The sequence below is a fragment of the Chrysoperla carnea genome, chromosome 3 (assembly GCF_905475395.1).
Source record: "Chrysoperla carnea chromosome 3, inChrCarn1.1, whole genome shotgun sequence".
In the NCBI taxonomy this organism is placed as follows: Eukaryota; Metazoa; Arthropoda; class Insecta; order Neuroptera; family Chrysopidae; genus Chrysoperla; species Chrysoperla carnea.
In genome coordinates this window covers 88,034,709-88,056,937 of record NC_058339.1, presented here as the reverse complement: position 1 = coordinate 88,056,937, position 22,229 = coordinate 88,034,709, and the positions used below count along the sequence as shown (strand labels likewise).

The following is a 22,229-nucleotide window of genomic DNA, read 5'->3' as shown; positions in this document are numbered from 1 at the left end:
ATAAAGATATATGAAAAAAAATTCATATTTTCGGGATTCAAACAATCACCTTCGAACTGAAAATACATATCATATTGAGTAAGTACCTATTCAAGTTTTGTATACGTCAACTCATTCGGTTCAATTCCAATGAATTCAAATATGGAGCCCTAATTTCGCAATAACAGGATGTATACAATAAATAAACAAATAAACACTAATTAACTAATTACAATGCTATTTATTACATTCACATGATAGGGGGACAGTCTATCAGGCGGCGATCGTGTTTTTTTAAATCGGTCACTTGTACAATAATAATCATAGCTTCGATTATTATTATTAATTTATCTTACACTTTGGTCATCAATAAATTGGAAAAATTTCCATTCAAGTTTTTCATATATTTTTAGTTGCTATACCATGAACTTCGCTTTTTACACCTACAATTAATTTATTTGATTGTAATATTTGATTATTAATCTAAATTAAAAAGTGCAGTTTTAATTATTCGTTAATAGTTATTAATATGCTTAGCCCACCCGTTTAAGCCTTCTCCTCTCCCCGATTAGCCAGCCCGCTAAATTCAAACTTAACTTCTATTTTTAGGACAAGTAGACCCATGTCCCATTTGCTCGCCTTATAGGTGAAAATTTAGTATTCTTTTTTTAGGTGAAAGAATTTCTAAAATAGATTAAGTAGTGAACTCAAAAATGTCTATTTGTATATTTTTATACAAAATTTTATCTCCTATTCCAACACTTTCAGGCGCTGAATTTCGAAAAATTTGTTCTTAAATTATAACTACCGTATAAAATCAATATCCTCTCGAAATGTTTAACTTCTATCATTAGCAATTTGGGTCTGGGCGTTGATATATCAGTCGGAACATTGCCTCCCGACTTAGTTATTTCTAATGAATAAGATTATTTAAAGAACTTATTGGACTAGGCTTTAATGTACAGGGAATTTTTTAAAAAGGGGAATGGCCCGATTAAAAACAAAAAACAAATAATAGATTATCCTATAGGATGTATTATATTAAGTCCAGGAATTAAAATTTATCAAATATAGATATAACAGGAAAAATATTATTTTAAAGCTTAAAATATATGAATTTTTTTGTTGATAAAAATTATTAATTAAAAAAATATAATTTTATGATATTTTATTCACGTTTATGGTAGCAGTTTTTCCAGGAAATATATTGTTTACAAATATAAATACTGTTTATATATTTATCAAAATTATAATTATTGATGCTTATCAAAATATTATTATAGAGATTTTATTAATGAAATTAATCGCAACTTCGTACTCGGCTCTTTATTACATTAAGGATGTACGATCGCCAGAGCAATTTTGGATAAAAGGCTTGGTTTTCTTTTATATGAAGTTGGACTTAGTCTGAATCAATTCTGAAAATTTTAGGGGGTTGCCTGATTATTTAAATAAGTAAATGACTTCAAAAGTAGTGGTCTTATGGGAAAACGGTAAATGGATGATATGTGATATCTTAATGAAAAATTATTTTTTAATTTAGGTTTTTTAGACATTCAGGCAGATTATCGAGTTCAGAGCCCTAGTAAAATGTCGCGGTGAATTAAAGATTCCAAAACAATTTGTGCAGTTTTTTTTTTTCATTTTTTCATGGTCATAAATGCTCCTTAAGAAAATAGCAAAAATTTGAAAAAGTTTTTTGTGCCTATAAATCGGATGTATTTGACGATTGAACATGTAATTTCTGAGAAGTTATCCAAAACTGTAAAAAAAGACCTCACTGAGTAATACGGAAGGTCAATTCATGGAAGTTACGTGATTATTATTATGAAAACAAAAATAAATATTAATTTTTTATCTCAAAATAATTTACCGGATATTAAATGAAATTAACATCAATCAAGAGGGGTCATCGTTATAAATATTAAAAAAATTTTCTATATTATTAATTATCTGTAGGGAAAAAATTTTTTTAATTTTCGTTATCTCATTATTTTTAAACAATTTTTTTCCGAAAGAAATTTTTATGCAAATCATAATCAGAGTAAACAACTTTTTTTTTTTGATGTAATAAATTTTGTTTTCTTCAAAAATTGTTTAAAAACAAATCTATAAAAATTGATAAAACGGCGAATAAAAAATTATCCATTCAGTTGCCACACCATTAGCTTTCTGATTAAATTTAAATCAGCTTAATGTCGATTTTTTTTATAACAAGTAAAATTTAGCAAAATCAGTAATCAAAATCAAAAACTTTGCAAAAACTTTTATTTTTTGTATTAGATATTCGCATCGTGCGTGAGTTTTATTGGAGGCGTTTCTATGGTAACGATACACTACTTTAATTATAGAATTGTACGGATGCATCTATGACTTACATTGAAAATTTAATATTATTGTCTCACAAATTTAAATAAATAATTATGATAATTTACATTTGAAAAATAATGCTTGTGCAATTTGATTTCTTATTTTCACAATTTTTAATGCATTTGTTTTAATTAATTAGTATTTTTCAATAATTTTAATTTGACATTTTCTATAAGATTAACATGGAAAGAACTGCAAATTAGTCATAACAGCCTCCTTTATCGCAAAAACTTTTCACTGGAAGCGCTGGCATCGATTTTATTGTCCCTACCATGACTACGCACACAACGAATAACTGAGCCATTGCAACCGGTGGCTGGGTCAATTTGCTTTTAACGGTAGTTTCCTAATGTCGAATTTGCCATATTATGCATACAAATGTAAAACTAGACTTGATACCATGAGTAAATTTGAAAGTGAAATTAAAATTGATTAAAAAACGAAGAAGTTATAAGCATTCAAAGATTGATTGCCTCTCTCCTTTTAGCAAAACAAAGTTTTATATGTATTTTATATGTGACGTAACTAGCCTATATTTTCCTCTTTGTTTAATTAGGAATTTTAAACGTTCATATTTTGCGTACTTTCATTTTTCTGCTCGTGCAGTGAGAATTTATCACCTGAAGTGATTAAAAAAATGAGTTATTTAGATTAGATACCGTTTTAAAGGATTTCTCAAAATACCAAACCTAAAAGTATTTCAAAACAGAGGTACAATACCTTTTGGTGATGATGGTACATTAGTTAAAGTTCTTGTTTTGGCACGAATTCCTTCACCAGTTCCATCAATCCATATATACATAGCTTGAATCTTTCCATCTGGAATTGGTAAATCCATATATTTCGCTAATAATGTTTTATTTAATTTAGCATTTGGTGAATCTGCTAATGTTGAAGCCATGATTTAAAAATGTTCTGTAACAAATACAAGAAAAAAAATATAAAAATTAAAACTCAAAGTTTATTTAAACTCAATACAAAGTTTTTTTGGATAATTTACGCACTTTCTAATCTCACAAATATAAATTATTGGTAAGTGTTTCTAAGTGAATTGAAAATTTTCAACTGAAATTTTATTACTAAATACAATCTCGTACTGATAACTTTGTTGTAAAAGAGGATGCTCTTTAAATTAGTTTAATTATGATAAAAAAATTTTTTTGAGATAAGATCGATCAGCCGTAAGTACTTCAGTAGTACTTTTTGAGATGTTAAGTATATTTGTTCATTGTATTATTATTTTATCCATAAAATTTGTTGAAAAACACACACACACGAAAAAAATTTACAAATTATGTGAACAATTACATAGATTATGAGAAATAAATAATAGATTCCTTTATTTTCGAAAAATATTTTGTATAATTAAGTATGTAGTAAGATTATACAATAAAGGGTTCCATATCATATTCACTTATGGTATAACGATACCAAAAAAATGAAAATTGTCCAAAAAATTTTATTTATCAATTAATCATCCATTTATACGTCTTTTTGAAAAATTCATATTGATTCTCTGAAAGATTTAGGCGACATTAACTTAAAATTTTATGATCATTGTCATTTCAACTCTTTAAGGTATTTCGATACCGTAAATTGAAAATCATACCAAAGATTTGAAGTTTTATTGATCAATTAATCATCCTTTTATATGTCATCAATTAATCATCCTTTTATACGTCGAAATTTAATATCAAAGTCAGTGTTTTTACCAAATCTTATGGGAAATTATCTCAGCTAAACTGTCTAAATTTTTGAGGTATTACAAACATGAAACTACTTGTCGATAGATTTGACCTCTTTTTTCACAGACCCAGAATAATGTTATCTGTGAGAGCCCGAAGTTGCAGTAGTTTAGTCGTTTAATCAACTTCAAAGTTCGCGATTTCCCCATTCAAAGCATGTAAAACTCACTGTCCTCTCAGCCATTTTTTACGATATTAAAAAATTCTCTCTTAAAAAAAGGTTGGAGAATTGAAACAAATATTTTTAGAAAAAAAAAAATCACCATGTCTTTTTGTTTTCGGGATATTAACTTTGACGTGCATTGTCAAAGCCATTAATTATCTTGTATTTTAAACGCTCAAAATTTCTGAAACTTTGGGATTTAATAGCAAGCCCAATTGTCAGTCTGTGAAAATTCGTTAAATTCTGTCGAAAAATGGATTTTATCAAAGTTTTAACATAGGAACTGCAAATACCATGCTGGAAATACCTTTTAAAAGAAAAATATCACTGAAATTCTGCAATAGGTTTAAAACAAATAACATAGGAAAAACCAAGCTTTCTTGACATTGTTATAGGTAGGTTCCATTCAAAATTAACTCAAAAGTTACCGAATTTTATGTTCTATATTGTATTTTGGTAATTAATACTTTGATGATCTCAGTGATACTGAAAGTTAGATACGGAATCCTAATTGTTTAATTAAAAACAAATTTGTGAAAAGGATTTGATAAGAAATATGTTTCAAGTGACATTTCATAATTATTTAAAAAAAAAATATTTATTATTATTTTACATAATTTTATTTTATAAAAATTCTTTCGGTGATTGTTTTTCAGGCGAAAAATATTGAAGATAGTAACAGATTAAATAATTGAAAGTATTTTTTAAAAATAATAATTTACAGTTAATTAATTCAGAAACTGTTTTTGTCGTAATTTTGAAGAAAAACAACTTTATTTTTAATTTAAACAAAACAAAAATAAATATTGACCTTTTAAAAATTTTTTATTGGTTTTTTATTTGCAAAATAAACTATCAATTACTCACACGATATTATTGAGATTTAAAAATTTTAGGTCTAATGGACATAATTGAGGCCAATGTTTTCCCTTTCGAAATCAGTGTTAAGATTTCAAATGAATCCTTGAATCCATTTTGATATTTCGACGAAGAATAGATTAACATCACATCACAAAAACATCGTTTTTGGACTTAATCTAAGTCCGAACAAAAAGACTGGCTAAAATTCGTTCCGAATTATAATTTTTCGGTTAAAATTAGCTTATGATAAATCTAAAAATAACCTATCATGTGATGACACCCGAAATTTTTTTTTTTTAATTTAGGGTTGATTTAATCTCTTAATTTACTTTTGATTTTACGAGCTATAAAAAAAAAATAAAAATCAAAGTATGTCACGTCAGTTCGAGTCCCACCCACGTATAATTTTTTTTTTTTTTTTTGATAATTGTTTTTTTAATAATTTTTATTAATGAATATTTTTTGCAATATGGAATCACGTTTGTTTACTTACAAGTGGTTGACATTGAAAAAAAAAGTTGAATTAAAATTGACATTTTTTTTTTCTATTATTTAATAATTCACAAAGTCTTGACCTTAAACGAGGGATTACCAGATTAATGCTAATGGCTAATCAATTATGACTTCTCTTGACACATTTTTATATAATTTATGTAATTAATGAACGAAACCGTGAAATTGGCATTCATTTAAGGATTTTTATAATCATAGCGCCGTCAAGTTCATTAAGAAACATGGTCGTCACCAGAGGGGGCAGGCAGGGGCTGCTGCCACTTCTTAGAGATTCTCAAAAATGATATGTACCCACTTTATATTATCGAATGGGCTTAGTATGAAATTAGAATAGACTACAGTGTCTGCGAAGATAAATTGATGGTATATACTAGGTCTAATTTTAATATAAACAAGTGAAAACAAACAATTGACTGAGTTAATTGTTGAAATACCATGCACGCTGTAAAAATTTCAGCTCGATATCTTTTTTCGTTTTTGAGTTATCGTGTCCACAGACGGACGGACGGACGGACAACCGGAAATGGACTAATTAGGTGATTTTATGAACACCTATGACAAAATTTTTTTCCTAGCATCATTATTTTTAAGCGTTACACAAAAAAATACAGTGAAATGTAATATCTCCTCCTTTTTTTTGAAGTCGATTAAAAATTCATTTTTTATTTATTAAATTTTAGATTCATTGTCACAAAATTACTATTTTTATTAATAAAAAGACAAATTTATATATTATTAGACAAGTTTAACCTTTTCTTTATATTCCATGGTAATTTTCATGGTGAAATTTTTAACAATTTGTTGGTCAAAGATCCAATAACCTTTTATTAAATAATTTTTTGCATTGAAAAAATAATTTAATTCCGCATAACGTAATTAAAAACTTAATATTCGGCCATTATACCGCTTATCCCTACATATTATAAAAGTGAAAGTAAGGATGTTTGTGTGTGTGTTTGTTTATTTATTTGTTTGTTTGTTACGCTTTCTCATAAAAACCATTGACGTTAGAGTTATATAGACTGAGTGTCAAACGATTTTAAGCATGCCAACATCTCAGGTAATTGCTTTGGTCCAACCATTGTAGATTCGTAGAAAAAATATAAAGCGATACGTGATAAGTATTTTTTTTAAGCCAAAAAGCGAAAAAGTTCATTGAAATCAAGATGTTCCATGTAAAACATTTTGTGATATGAAAACTTGACATTCAATGTATGTGTTTTTGATAAATGTCCCTAAATTTTATTGATTTATGTATTTTTTTGATAAATATCCCTAGTTGACCTAAGCAATTACCTCAGATGTTGGCACGTTTCTCACTGTACGGAAAGATAGGCGATGCTTAGTCTATATAAAACTATAAAGTTAATGGTAAAAACTAATGATTGGATTTGAATGAAACATAATAGTTATATAGCTCATCCATCAGAATAACACATGAGTTATAATTTATAAAGATATATTAAAAAAAAAAAATTAAATTTAATCTTTCATTTAAAAATAGTAAATGTAAAACAATTCATGCCCCTCTTTTCTGATATATTCAATGAATTATGATTATTTTATTTAAAAAAATTGAAAACTGTACATATGTTTTACATGTGTAAAACAATCCCTGCGATTATTTCGAGTTTTATGGAAGGGGCATAAAAAGAGCAAAGGAGATGAAGGCTTATAACATGATGGTCTTTACCAATCCTTACTTCTAAACCCAGCGAAGCGAGTGAGTATCTATCTAGTATTATTAATAAAAATCCCAAACTTAATATGTAACCTTGGTAATTAATTTTCACTTTTCATTTATAATATAAAAAAAAACCCACCTCATAAAGTAATTAGCTAAAACTTCATAAACGATTTCATTATAATATTTATTTTATTCAACAAATATTTAACTAATAAAAATATTACAGACATACAAAAAATATTATTACCTATATTCTACTTTATTTAATATATATTAATTAGGACAGCGTGTGTTTGGGTATAATAATATTTTTAGTACACGTGTACATTTTTTACAACAAAATTTTTAACATAATTAATGAAAATTATAAAAAATATATTTGTTAATATTTATATTAAAAATTATAAACATTTTTCAAAGGTTTTAGTCTGATGATTTTGTGCAATAAAAACGAAAAAAAAAAATTCCACAGTAAACTTGGAACATGGAATAATATGGAAAACTGCAGTATTTTGAATAACAATTAAAATTTTTTTTTAAATAATTATGGAAATTAACTCTGCGTATAGTAACATTATTCCTACACACTAGCATAGCTTGAATAATTTCCACCGATAGTACCCTGGGGAGGTGCGTGATCTTGACAGTTCACTTTAAGGAGCATTATTAAGGTAGTACGAGGACCAAGGCAAGTTTAGACTTGTGGTTGAAATTATTTGTACCTTGATTTAGACTTAGCCCAACTTCACATAAAAAAAGTCAATTCTTTAATCCAAAATTTCCCTGGCGCTCGTGCATCCTTAAAGAAATCTAATCTTTTTCTACGAAAGCCTCAAGTGTTTTTCGTTAACACGGGGTATTTAGTTCTTTTTTCCCACTTATATAGCCTGATATTTTGGCAAAGTAGCAAAATTATATTGTCATCTAATACCTATGAATAGTAAAACAAGACATCACTTTGATCCAAGGTATACATGACTGTACTTTTTTCCAAACTTTACCTCCTCAACATTTTACGTTAGTTTAAAATTACAAGTGAAATTTACAAAATTCATAAATTCCCTACAAATTTTTCGTAAACGGAATCCTAAACTCCCACTTGAAACATATGAAAGAACTCTCCATTAAAATACATTTTTCCTTAAAGCCATTTCCAAATCGAACCAATTTTGAAGATCATCGCCAATTTTTTAGTTTTTTCGAGTACGGAACCCTAAACTCTCACTTGAAATATAGCTAAGAACACGAAACATTAAATTACCTTTTTAAACGAAACCAAAAAATCAAAATCGGTTTACCCGTTTAGACGCTATGATGCCACAGACAGACAGAACACACACAGACAGCGGTCAAACTTATAACAACCTTATTTTTAGTTCGGTTTAGTTTAGTTTTTATACCCACCAATAAAATTAGTGACTTAAAACATAAAACAGTAATACACGATAATCAACTTTTAAATAAATAAACATTAAAACCAAATTATTTTTTTTTTACTTTTTGCACTATATCATTTTCCCGTATGCTTTCACTCTTGTAAACTTTGTCTAAATACAGTAATTGTCTCATGAAGAATAACCTAAAATACACTATTATCAAGGTCTCCCCTACATAAATAAAATTTTTCTTTTTATATATATCGTAACATTTATTGATCACGCGGTACAAAGCATGCTAAAAGTGTGTGCCAAGAAAGAGTCATTGACTGACATTGTTTTCTATAACATATTGGTATAAAATATGTTAAAATTAAACGTGAAGCTTACGTTCCTTTATTCATACCAGTATATTGCCCAGTATACGGATTGAAACACTACTATGAATTTAATATAATCAACATGAACGTCATCATATTGGACAGCATACTAGTTTTAATAAAGGAACGTAAATAAAAATGGCATAGATCCATTTTTATGACAGAATTAAAACTACTATGATAATATTTTTTTATTGTTTCTTTCTAAAGTATTTATTTAACATAAAAAGTATTTATTCTGTATTTATTTTACTAAATTTCCATTAATAACAAGCTGTGATAGGTGTGATCACTAGACAAAAGACCAATATGTTTTCTAAAACAATACTTTTCCTTATATATAACATGCTAGAAATACCTAAATTTTTTCAACTCTCTCCAAGGTCTCCATCTAACGATCTTATTTTGGGCCAATCAAAGTCGTTGGTGGTTTCCAATTTTGCCCTTAATGAACATTTTCAAAAACCAAAATTTGGGAGGTAAAACCAAAGAAAGTGCAAAAAAACACGACACCAAAAACCGACTTTTTTTTATGTAGGTCATCTAGGAGACTAAAAGTTTTTTTAAGCGATTCAGCTTGCCATGAATTTTGAAAATATGAAAAAATATTTTTATAATTTGTCATTTCAAGAGTTCCTACCGAGTGTCCCACGACTCTTTTTTTTTTTAAATTAATTTTCGGGATTGAAAACAAGAATTTTCTTTTAGGAAATTTAAAAAAAAAATAAAACATTACTACACAGTTTTAAGAAAGTCTACAAGGTCATGTCATGAGGTATTACTACATGCATATGTTTTACATATATTTAATATATAGAGCATTTTATTTTATTTTATTGAATATGTAAAACGCAAATTTTCTTTGAAAATTTCATACTTGTTTTTCTTATCAATGTAATACTTAGAAAAAGCTCCTTACCCAGAATACAAAGCTTGTTTTACAAAAACATATATATCAGTTGGCTTAGATGTTTAGATTACACAAAGTATAACGTATCGCTCATAGTTCACTTCGAGTCTTGGTTATAGTGTTAGTTCGGGCAACCAAAGGTTATAGGTTCGATCCCCGGTGGTGGAGAATTAGTGGATAATTTTTTTTAAATACATATACAGGTGGACCATTTCAATATGTAATGGCTAAAAGCTCGTTTTGTAGTTAGCCAATCAAAAAATAACTTCATGTTCGGGCATCAGACTTGACCTAGTCCTTCGGACTTCTTTTATAACCAATTAGAGCCTAAACGGTAAGAGATAGAATAACACTTTAAATTAAAAATATGTCATAATATGATGCATTTAATCGAAAGAAAACGCGCTAAGTACGGAAAAATGCTTTAGCCAAAAGTTGCCCAGGCCAATAGAGGACATTAATCTATGGCCATGACATTGACCTACAATTATCGATAAACTTTAAGCTTTTTTTTTTTTTTTTTTTTTATTGAATCCAATAATGACATATTTTTAAGTCGGATTTCCTTCGAAAGCTAACTTTTTTCGAAAAAATCAATTTTCTAAATTTAAAGTGTTATTCTATCTGTTACCTTTTGGGATCTAAATTCAGTATTAAAGTATCCCGAAGAACTAGATCCAATCTGATGTTAGAATATGATGTCCTCCACCAAACTCTACAATCCGTAAACCAAATGATCCTTAAAAACGAAAACATAGACGTATCTACGTCAAAAGAATATTCACATGACTGTACCAGCATTTGGCTCAATGTGGGGAAAATCAGGAAGAGAGGGAAATCTGGATTATTTGGCTTGAAAACTTCATAATTACAAAAGTTTTTTTTTTGTCATTAACACATATTTAACGAGCTAAACGTATTGATGATCTAGTTCCAGAGGTGTGAGGGAATTTTTTTATATCCTCCACAATATTTAATCTTAGATGCGCTCCTGATACGAATGAAATATGAATATCTATATCAATAAATTATTAAAATAAAGATTATTTATATGAATGAGTAAGAATTTAAAAATACAAATTGCATTTTATATCAAAAGAATTTTCCGCATTAACATAATTTTTCATTTTATCGGTGTAGGCATAAAATAATTGATATTTTATGAAAATGTTGATAAATATTTTTTTTTATGAAAATTTCATGTGTTCAACGACAATGAAAAACCTAATAAACATCACACATGAATCATACTTTTAAATAAAATTAAAAATCGACCTTCCATAAAAATATTTAAAAAAAATTTATTTATTCTCAGTCGAAAAATAACCAACAATAAGTACAAAACAAAATACTCATAATAGCTTGTTCGGCGCCCAATATCTTAAAAATGGACATCAGATATTTTCTTTTTTCGGGTGTTGTTTCAAAAATAAAATTGTTTTGCCCATTTTTCATCCAATAATAATCGTTCTAAATCGAATGGCTACGAGAATTTCCTTATTTTAAAAAGTTTGACCTAAGCTAGAAACAAACTAGTTTATTATATACAGTTTTGTATATCTATTTACTAGAGTAATACCCACCCGCTTCGCTGGGTTTAAAAGTAAAGATTGATAAAGATTGCTCTCGCTTATCCGTTTCTTATAACACTCGAAATAATGGTGGATTGTTTTACACAGGTAAAATATATTATTTTTTTAAATGTATAATAGTAATTATTCATTGAGTATATCAGAGAAGATGGCCTTGAAATGTTTTATATTGACTAATTTTACAGAAATCTGAAATTTATGGTAATTTCAAATGTCAAATTAAATTAAATTTTTTTATTTTTTTTTTAAATATATCTTTATAAATTATAGTTAATGTGTTATTCTGATAAATCAGCTATATTGCTGTACAGTTTCATTAAAAACCAATCGCTAGTTTAAGCATGAAAGCGTAACAAACAAACAAACATGCTTACTTTCGCATCTATAATACATTCTTTTAATTAAATTCAACAGAGATTCATTCTTTTAATTAAATTCAAATTGAATTTAATTCATTGAATAATTCAATGAATGTCTTTAGAATCTGTAGGCAGTTGCTGTTTTGCAAACTCAGTTTTCCTTACTAATATTTATAGTACGTGAAATGTATACTTTTTAAAAATGAAAAAAGTAATTTTAAAATTTAATTATTTATAAATTTATTTGTCTAGTTTTTCTCAAGATTTTAAGTAAACAATTTCGTGATATTAATAGATGCAAGGACTTTTTTTTTTGTATTTTTCTAATAGATTTTAAAAATAATTACTAATCCTTAAAAAAATAAAAAATAAAAAAAACAGTTGATATACAATGATTATCATTATTTTAAATTAATTTTTACAATAACTTTTCTGTTCTTAATGATTTTTTAATGATAAATGATTTTTTTTTTTTGTAGATTAATGATTCTCAGTCCATTGAGAAGTAAACATAAGAAATTTATACTTTTATGTAACAATTGCGTGGCGTATACTTAAAAATTTTGAGAAACTTATTATAAATAAATTAGGGACCAATTTAAAGATTTCGTTTCAAGGATAGTGCATAAAAGTTAGTGATGACAATAACGATTAAAACTATCAAAATCTTATTCAATCGCGGGTAACACCACTCTCTTTTAATGCTAGTCATCTATATGGGTAATCGTTTGTAAAACATCACATTAGCACGAATCGTTTCGTAAAAGCCTTCTAAAAACAAAGAAAATATTCGAAATTAATGATTACTTAGAAATGCCTTATTTTATTCAATGAACAAATTTATTTATTTTTATTAAATCATATGCGTTTATAAACAGTTCAAAAAGGGAGAATTAATTGTCCTTTCCAAGAGGTTAGCACTTTTATAATAATGCTGTTCAGAAACAAAATCTATCTGTTGCATGAAAATTAGACATGGCGCCACAAATTTTATTTGCAATATTTTCACTATATTGAAACTTTGATTAAAGATATTCAACAAGTTATCTATAATCAAATCCTCCCTTTTCCATTGAGTGCTGTAAAGACATTAACAGTTTATTTTAAAGCAAAATTTCACGCTAAAAACGTTGCATTAATATTCGTAAACTATAGTATTTATCGAAAATATCATTTAAATGCTTTACACTTTTCTCTATCATGAAAAGCAACAGAGTTATTGAGATCTTAAGAAAAGATCCTAAGATCTTTGAAATAGCTTTAGAGCTTGCATAATTTTTAATAAATTGGAAGAGTTTACCAACACAATTATTTTAGTCGCCATTTGTTTTGATTTTCGTAGATTTTGAAAATTTTCGATAGTATTTTCCAAGGTTTTTTTGGTTTTTCAACTAATCTTTCACAAGACCACTAGTTGAAGGTACCTGTAAATTTTGAACTCCCTATATTTTATATTTTTGGAGAAAATGGACATAAAAGTAAGCAAAATAATGATGCTTACAAAAAACTCACTTTTTATGCCTTGAGCACGCTATTAAAATTTCGGCATAAGATCTATTTTCGATTTTGAGTTATCGTGATCACGGATAGACGGGCAGACAACCGGAAATAGACTTAATAGCTGATTTAATGAACACCTACACCAAAATTTTGTTCGTATCCTCAATATTTCTAAGCGTTACAAACTTGGGACTAAAATTAGTATACCTTGATGTAAATTTCATATATCTATACAGAGTTAAAAGATTTCCCCTCGATGGATTCCAAAACCATACGGACGATTGATTTTAAATAGCGATTTAAAAAATATCTTAATATTTCCGCCTTTATTTATTGAAAAGTGAACGGTACCTAAGATTCTTAGGAACGCCACTGCCATGAAAGCTATGAAATCATTAAGAAAATAACAAAATATTGATTTATTGAAGTTCGATTTAATATATATATGTTATTTATTTTTTTGCTACAATATGTTATAGTTTTTAAATAATTCAAAACGTCACAAATGTGTCATCATTATTTATTTATAATCATTATACTTATATTTATTTTATAGTTTGACACATAACAAGATTCTTTATCATAGTTTATTTGCTGATTTTTATCAAATTTTCCATCACAATATCCACCACAATGAAGCTTAAAATAATATAGAAAAGTTTATTTCCGTAAGTTTTCAAATTTAAATCTGTACCTAAGACGAAAATTCCTAAAGATGTTAAAAAAATATTAAAATCAACTATTTTATATATTTTTACTCTAGCAAGTTTTTTGTGTCCCCCACCCTTACTTACTATTTGAAGCTATTTACAAATTTTCACATCTTTTATAGTTTTAGAGAAAATAGAAACATAAGTGTCGTTAAATACGCTTTCATGATTATAAAAAAACTTTTAAACATCGCCTTCAAATTGTTTTACACACGAATTGCGTGAAAATTAAAAAAAAAAAACAATTATAAATAGTGTGAGTAAAAAAATTAAAAATTAATTACTTGTAGTTAAATCAAGCCCTTAATTACATAAAATAGCTTATCTAACTAACGCTAATTACAAATTTTTATGGCTCTAATTATATTAAATTATCATGAATTTATTTAATTATCGAAGAAAAAAATTCCATAAAATCTGAATTAAATGTATATGATCAAGTTATTTCAGGTAAACAAATTAAAAAAATAAAGTTTTTTCAATTTTTATAGCAAATTATGTTATTATTACTCTACTAGGAAATATAGCATTTAACCAAGGAGAAGACTTCTCGTCAGTAGAGTTTTATGGGAGTCAGTGGAAAAGCCTAAGTGTACTTAACAAAGTCATATACATGCCAACTTGTGTTTTTTCGACTTACCCCCATAGAATTAGGACCCCCGGACACCACATTCTCTTTCTTTTCTATTAAAAAAAGCAATTACATTTTACATTATGAACAATTCCCAGCATTTTTTGATTCCTGGCATTTTTTACCTAGCCACATCGTTTTCGAGATATATCGCATTTGACAAATAGAAATAAAAAAGTTATTGAATTATTTCGTCAAAAATTGATTTTGAAATTAACTAGATATTATATTTTGGACCATTTTAAGTATTTTTTAACTCGTGACAATTTACTAAATCTCACTGCTTTCGATGCATGATGCGTTTAAGAAAAAAATTTATTAAATGTGACATGTTTCGAAACTATTTTTCATTCCTGAATAATAATAAATAATTATAATTATTATAACATACAAAAACAATTCAAGGTTTCAGGGAACGGACATAACTAATTTATATAAAATTTATTTAATAATATAATTTAATTTAATATAATAAAAATATAATAATAATTTTTCTAAATTATAATATTATTAATTTAAATACCGGCAACAACTCGAAACATGTGATTTTTTTCAAAATTAAATATAATATGAAATTTCCTTAAATTATCTTTAAAATCAAGCCTTTTATCCGAAATTGCCCTGGCCCTCGTACATCCTTCAAGTACTATTATACAAACGGACACAACTTTCGAAAGTTGATACAACCAAATATTTCCCAAGCCTCCAATTAATATAAAACGCACGATTTTAAACTTTGATTGTCAAACATATAGGTTTATTCGTAATTCACCTTTGATTTCATTACTTATAAAATATTTTAATAACATCCTAAGGCGACTTTTAATAATCCTATTAACAAATTGACAGATTGTAAACATATTTATGAAAAATTTCCGTGTAAAAAAAAAAAACAACGTATTAAATGAATGTAAACAAAAAATCAACATAATTTTTTCAACTCCTACATAATAGGAATTTTTTTTTACGCCTGCTACACAGAATACCGTGTTGCGCTATGTTTATTGTAAACAATTATATCATATCAGTACGCGGTTGTTTATCTAAGTTATTTAATAATTTAATATATTTATCGTATTTTAAAGATTTGTGAATAAATATAATAAACAAAATTTTAAACAGAAATAAATAAATAAATATTTATTTGTCAGGGTCATAACAAATGAGTAAACATTATGTAGTTAATAAATATGTTACAAATAAAAAAAAATAGGGTATTCTACTATTTTTGAAAAAGTACTTCGATTTTGCTAATAAAAAGCCACCAAAAATTTATTTCGGAAAAATACAAACGCTTTCTTGCCAAAAACTTAAATAAAATTTTAAACCTTTTTTAAACTGTCAAAAACGCGGGCATCCAATTTGATGACATAATATCGATATCATTACACGGGATAACACAAATAAGTTTGACAGATATATTTATAGACATCTGATTATAATAAATATAAAAACTAATTATCTATGGATATCTTAAACCCAGCTGTCTAAACTGAACTAACTGATGGTCTATGGCTCATACCGATATGACATCACAGCATGGCTTGCCCGCGTTTTAGGTCGTAAGTGATAAACAGTTTAAAAATTACGATTTTTAATTTTAATATTTTAAAAGAAACAAGTGAAAACAAACAACTGGCTGAGTTAATTGTTGAAATACCATGCATTGTCAGTGTTGATTTCTTTATCACATTACACATACATACATGTGACACATACATAACTGATATTCAAGTATAGTACATACTATAAAATTTCCGCCTAAATGACGCCCTCACGGGTAAACAGTGATGTTTACCAAAAAATGTTTCAAACAAAAGTTGTTTATTTTTTGATAAGGAACATTTTTTAAATTTAAACTTTTGTTCTATCTCTAACGGTTTACAATATGGGTCCTACGGACCCAAGATCCAATTGACCTATGATGTCAATTGGGTAAAAATCATTGTGTTTTCCGCACCTCCTTTGATTCTCGGAATGTCAGGTAAAAGTCGCAATATTTAGTAAACATTTTGTATAAAAATTAATTCATCATTTTGATTTTCATACAAAAAAGATGCATCATCATACAACACAGCCAGCATTGAATCTGACTGAATAAAATAAATAAAATACAAAACATTGCACGCCATGCACGCACTAATCATTTATAAAATCGTTATATTCACGTGATATTAAGTCTAAAGTTCATCTTTACGATGAGCAAGGAAACAACGCGCGTTTTATGTGTATATTTACATACTAATACACTACTCGTCAAAAATTTGAGACACTACCGCAAGACTATGCGCTAATAATCAAGGTGCCTTATTTTTCGTTTCGAGATTTGAAAATTGTATTCGTTTAAACTAATCAATTTAGGTCACAAAATTTCCTGACGTTCTAACGAATCGAATACAGAAAACCTTACCCAAATTCGTCTTACCGTTCAATTTATTTCTAACTTTGGCTGGAGGCGTTGCCACTTTTATGGGAGGCGTTGTCATGGTAACGATACACTACTTTAATTATAGAATTTTATGGATGCATATATAATTGTATGGATTGCATTTATCACTTACATTGAAAATTTAATATTATTGTCTCACAAATTTAAATAAATAATTTTGATAATTTACATTTTAAAAATAATATTTGTGCAATTTGATTTCTTATTTTCAAAATTTTTAATGCATTAAGTTTAATTAATTCGTGTTTCTCAATAATTTTAATTTGGCATTTTCTATAACATTAACATGTAAAGAATTGCAAATTAGTCATAACAGCCTCCTTTATCGCCAAAATGGGTAGCGCTGGCATCGATTTTATTGCCCCTACCATGACTACGCATACAACGAATAGGCTACGGTAAGCTACATGGGCGTGAGAGAGATGTTTATGCATTATAGTGATCTCAAACTTTTTACCAGTAGTGTGCTAGTTAGTACACAAACAGATATAAAAAAAAAACATTGCCGATCGCTTTACTAATGTTTTATTTTATTTTTATGATTTTTCGAATTAAAAATAATTTAAAACTTTTTTGTTATTATTTCTATCTCTTTTCAATTATATTTCGGTTTTACTTTTTATTTACAATTATAATAGATAGATACATAAACTTGATGACTTGTATACCAAGTTCGTTAGTTTGATGATTTACTTTGTGTTTTGTTTGATGATGTAATGACGTCACATATTTATATAGAAATTAATATTAATGACTAAAACAATAACTGTCATTATAACTAATAGTCAATTACAAATTTTGATTATCAGAAGAATATTAGTACAGATTATAACTATATCCAATTTTTATCCAAAAAGTTCGTTTGCAATTTTGATGAATTTAATCAAGAATTAATTTGCGAACAACTATAAGGGAGCATACCCACAATATAACCTGAAAATTGTAATTAATCGGATGTGGGGCGAAGAACAAATATTTATTTCTAGTATTGCCCAAAGTAATTTTGGCACTCTATACACAACCAAAGTATTGAAGGAAAGTTTAACCATAATTTCAAACAGCTGTATCTATGCGAAAAATCATCGAATTTCGAATCGGAAAGCGAATATCTTGGTCCATAAAGCTCGTACGGAAATTTTTTATACCTCATTTTCAAGAAGAATATGAAATACATATAAAATTTAAGGATAACATTTTTCACCATTTTACCCTCCGTGCAACGCGGCAAGGGATGATAAAATTTTGAGCAATAGACTCCAAAACCAGAAAGCACAAGTTTTCAAATAGCTATTGTGATTCGAAAATCGATGATTTTTCGCAGAGAGGCTGTTTGAAATTATGGTTAAATTGTGTTAAAAAAATTTTCCTTTAATACTTTCGTTGTGTATATTATTTCTGAAAAGTGTTTTTCGATTGCATTTTTTTTACTCTCTTAATACTTCGCCTATGCAAATTTTCAAATTTTCGCAAAGAAAAAAGTTATTAGACGTGACATAGACAATAACCTCTAATAAGTTACCAAAATGGACTCTTAGCTTCATTCATTACAAACCAGGCAATTATTATAATTTTAAAATTAAATAGATTTTGCAAAAATGGCAATCATATGATTTATCAATTTAGATCTGTGCTGTGTGGGTAAAAGTACCTACTGATTTTATTAATTTTTATATATTATTTAATTAATAAATAAGTAAATATTATGATGTAATTTTTATGTGTTTCTGTAGGCAGCTTAGCAAAGTGAATGTGCAATTAATACTTTCACTTTTATCATAAAATTCAATAAAAATTATTTTTAAAAAAATAATTAAAATTAATATTTACTTCTCAAAATATTCAATAAAATTATAATGAAATCAATTTTTTTTTTTTATTTTAAGCAAAAATATATTAAAAATGACAATAGTAGTACAGTTTATACAACTAGTGTGGAAAGTTATGTTTTTCTGATGAGATAAAATAATTAATTGTTCGACAAGCTTCATTTTTTTACATATTTTTTTTTTCTTTTTTTAAGTTAAGTGTATCACGTTTTGACACGTTTTGGATTATTATCGTTTATTCAAGAAAAAGGTCACCAAGAAAGAAAAAAAATGAATCCAAGGAAAAAAACTGACTATTCTTAAATAACTAGACCAACACTACGCCCCCCGTCCCCTCTCAAAGTGGAGTATTTGCTGGTATTCATTTCAGAAGACTTCTATTTCAGGGGGCAACATTAGTTAAAAAAGTAGAGAGTTGAATAAAAAAAATTTAAAAACTATTTTGTACGGCACTAAAAAAATTAGAATTATTTTTAAGTTATCCAACTAGGAAAAATTAAATTGTTAAAAAGTACCTTGAGAACGGGTCTGAATGGGTTTTTGTTTATCCTAGCTCAAGATAAATAAATTTTTCTAATGTGTTTAAATTTTTCATAAAATAAAATTAAAATTACCACACACGTAATTTAAAAATATACATCGCCACAAAAACCCAACGAAACACACCCAAAAATAATTATCTAAATAATGTTTGTTTAATTTAATATTATGAAAAACTTAACTTTAATGATACCGACTAATGATACGATCCATTGTAATAAAAACCAAAAACCTAATTATTAATAAATTATTGTTTTTAATTTAATTTAGTTTAATCACATCACTTCCATATAAATATTAGACTAGATGATATTAAAAAGTATTAGATTAGATGATATGGATGATATTCCGAAAGAAAAGAGTGTATTATTATACAATATTGATTGAGAATTAAACAATATTGATTAAGAATAAATTTTTGTAGTTGACTTCCGAGTTGAGACATATAGACGAAGAAATTTATCATTTTACCTCTAAATTTTCCGAAGTAAAATGGATCGAGATGCGGTTTTTATACCATGTATATGAAATATACCAAGGTATACTAAGTTTAGTCCCAAGTTTGTAACGCTTAAAAATATTGAAACTATGAACAAAATTTTGGTATAGGTGTTCATAAAATCACTTAATTAATCCATTTCCGGTTGTCTGTCTGTATGTCCGTCTGTCATCACGATTGCCTACTCAAAAACGAAAAGAGATATCAAGCTGAAATTTTTAAAGCGAGCTTAGGACGTAAAAAGTGAGGTCGAGTTCGTAAATGAGCAACATAAGTAAATTGGGTCTTGGGTCCTTGTAAACCGTTAGAGATAGAATAAAAGTTTAAATGTAAAAATTTGTTCCTTATAAAAATATAAACAACTTTTGTTTGAAACATTTTTTCGTGAACATCACTGTTTATCCGTGAGAGCGCAAATTATGCGCCAATTGTATAGTATGTATTATATGGGAATATCAGTTATATATGTGTGACATGTATGTATGTGTCATGTGGCAGAGTAATCAATACTGTCTACACATGGTATTTCAACAATTAACTCAGTCAATTGTTTGTTTGCACTTGTATGCATTAGGTTCTAGAAGGTACTTATTAAACTTGTGAATATTGCAGATCATTGGGAAATATTTTCCCTCATTTGTGCAGTAAAAAATGCATTTTTTAGGCAATTGAAAAAAAATTATTATCTTCTAATGGTTATTGGGGTTAGAACTATAAATTTTTTCCAGGTTTTCTTCTCCTTAAAGTAGAGACAAATTTTGAAGTTTTCGTGAAATTATGAGTATTTTATTTTCTCTCTATTACGAACATCTTTTCTAATAGAAAAAAAATCTTACTTTGTATGACTACCGATAAAATCAAGTTTTAATCTACCGGAGTTTTATGGAAGTTGAATTAAAATGCGTTTTAATAATGTAGACAATAAAAAAAAAGTTAAAGTTTATATTTATTTTAAAACAGGTCTTGTTAAGTTAAAGTAACATCATAATTGATCGTATTTATTAATTTTTACATTAAAAAGTTTCAAAAAAAGGTTATCAAATACATTTTAAAATAAATTTAAAATGTGTTTCTTAGAATTTTTAAAACAAATAAAAAAAAATCAAAGGTTAAACAATAAAGTTGATAGGTTAAAAACTATAAAAGATTATTCGTTTGATGAACTGATAAAGCATAAAAACCATGTGAGAATTTCAATAATTTTAATTGATAGACACAAATTTTATGAGAGTTTGATAAAAATATCTAAGTATTTATAAATTTAATTTTCTCGAAAAAAAAAATTTTATTGATAAATTTCGATGACGTAGAAATTTACACCTGATAAGGCACAGTGATTTATGACCTCTTCCTAGTTGACCCCACTGGGTACTCCAAGAACACATCGAAAGAGAAAAAGTAAAATTACAGGTACATCACTAACTAAGCATAGTTGCGATTTAATTTTTGTGATTCATCCATGCTCTTATCTAGGTACGGGTAGCTAAGTTTAAAGACCTTACGGTGTTAAATTAATAGATTTGAAGTGTTAAAAATTGCATTATAGATTTGAGCTGCTAAAGATTGCCATGTGAACACGATAACTCAAAAATGAAAAGAGATATCAAGCTGAAATCTTTATAGCGTGCCAAGGATGTAAAAAGTGAGGCTAAGTTGGTAAATGAGCAACATAGGTCAATTTAGTTTTGTTCCGTAGGACCCATCTTGTAAACCGTTAGAGATAGAACAAAAGTTTAAATTTAAGTTCCTTATAAAAACATAAACAAGTTTTGTTTGGAACGTTTTTTCGTAATCGTGACTGTTTACCCGTGATAGTACAAATTAGGCAGTATGTTTTACATGTGAGTGTGACACGTATGCATGTGTGGCAATCTAAGAGTGACTATCTTTCTTTACTTACATAACGTAAAAAACAAACGATTACGTAATCAACACTGTCTATACATGGTATTTCAACAGTTAAGCCATTCAATTGTTTGTTTTCACTTCACTTATTACATATTAAAAATTATGATTTTTTTAGTAATAACAGCCATCTGTTTTTATTTCAAAAAATTTAACGTATTTTAAAAGACAAAATTAAGTTTCTGATAAGCAACAATTTTTATAATTTATTACATTTTTTTTTTCTTCAAAAAC

The 22,229-nt window shown here is 27.1% G+C and overlaps 1 protein-coding gene across 2 annotated transcripts in view; it reads right to left on the bottom strand.

Annotated features, from left to right (window-relative positions):
* The window catches only part of LOC123295066 (glutamine synthetase 2 cytoplasmic), a 31,534-nt gene that overhangs the window by 6,913 nt on the left and 2,392 nt on the right, over positions 1–22,229 (bottom strand). Inside the window, exons 1-2 of one of the 2 annotated variants that reach the window (XM_044876280.1) lie at positions 3,354–3,371; positions 3,070–3,264 (exon numbers count right to left, since the gene is read on the bottom strand). In XM_044876280.1, coding sequence (XP_044732215.1) covers positions 3,070–3,250 — 181 coding nt within the window. In that variant the 5' untranslated portion in view covers positions 3,251–3,264; positions 3,354–3,371. Of the gene's footprint in view, positions 1–3,069; positions 3,265–3,353; positions 3,372–22,229 lie in introns of those variants that run through there. The other variant, XM_044876279.1, reaches the window with a different exon arrangement.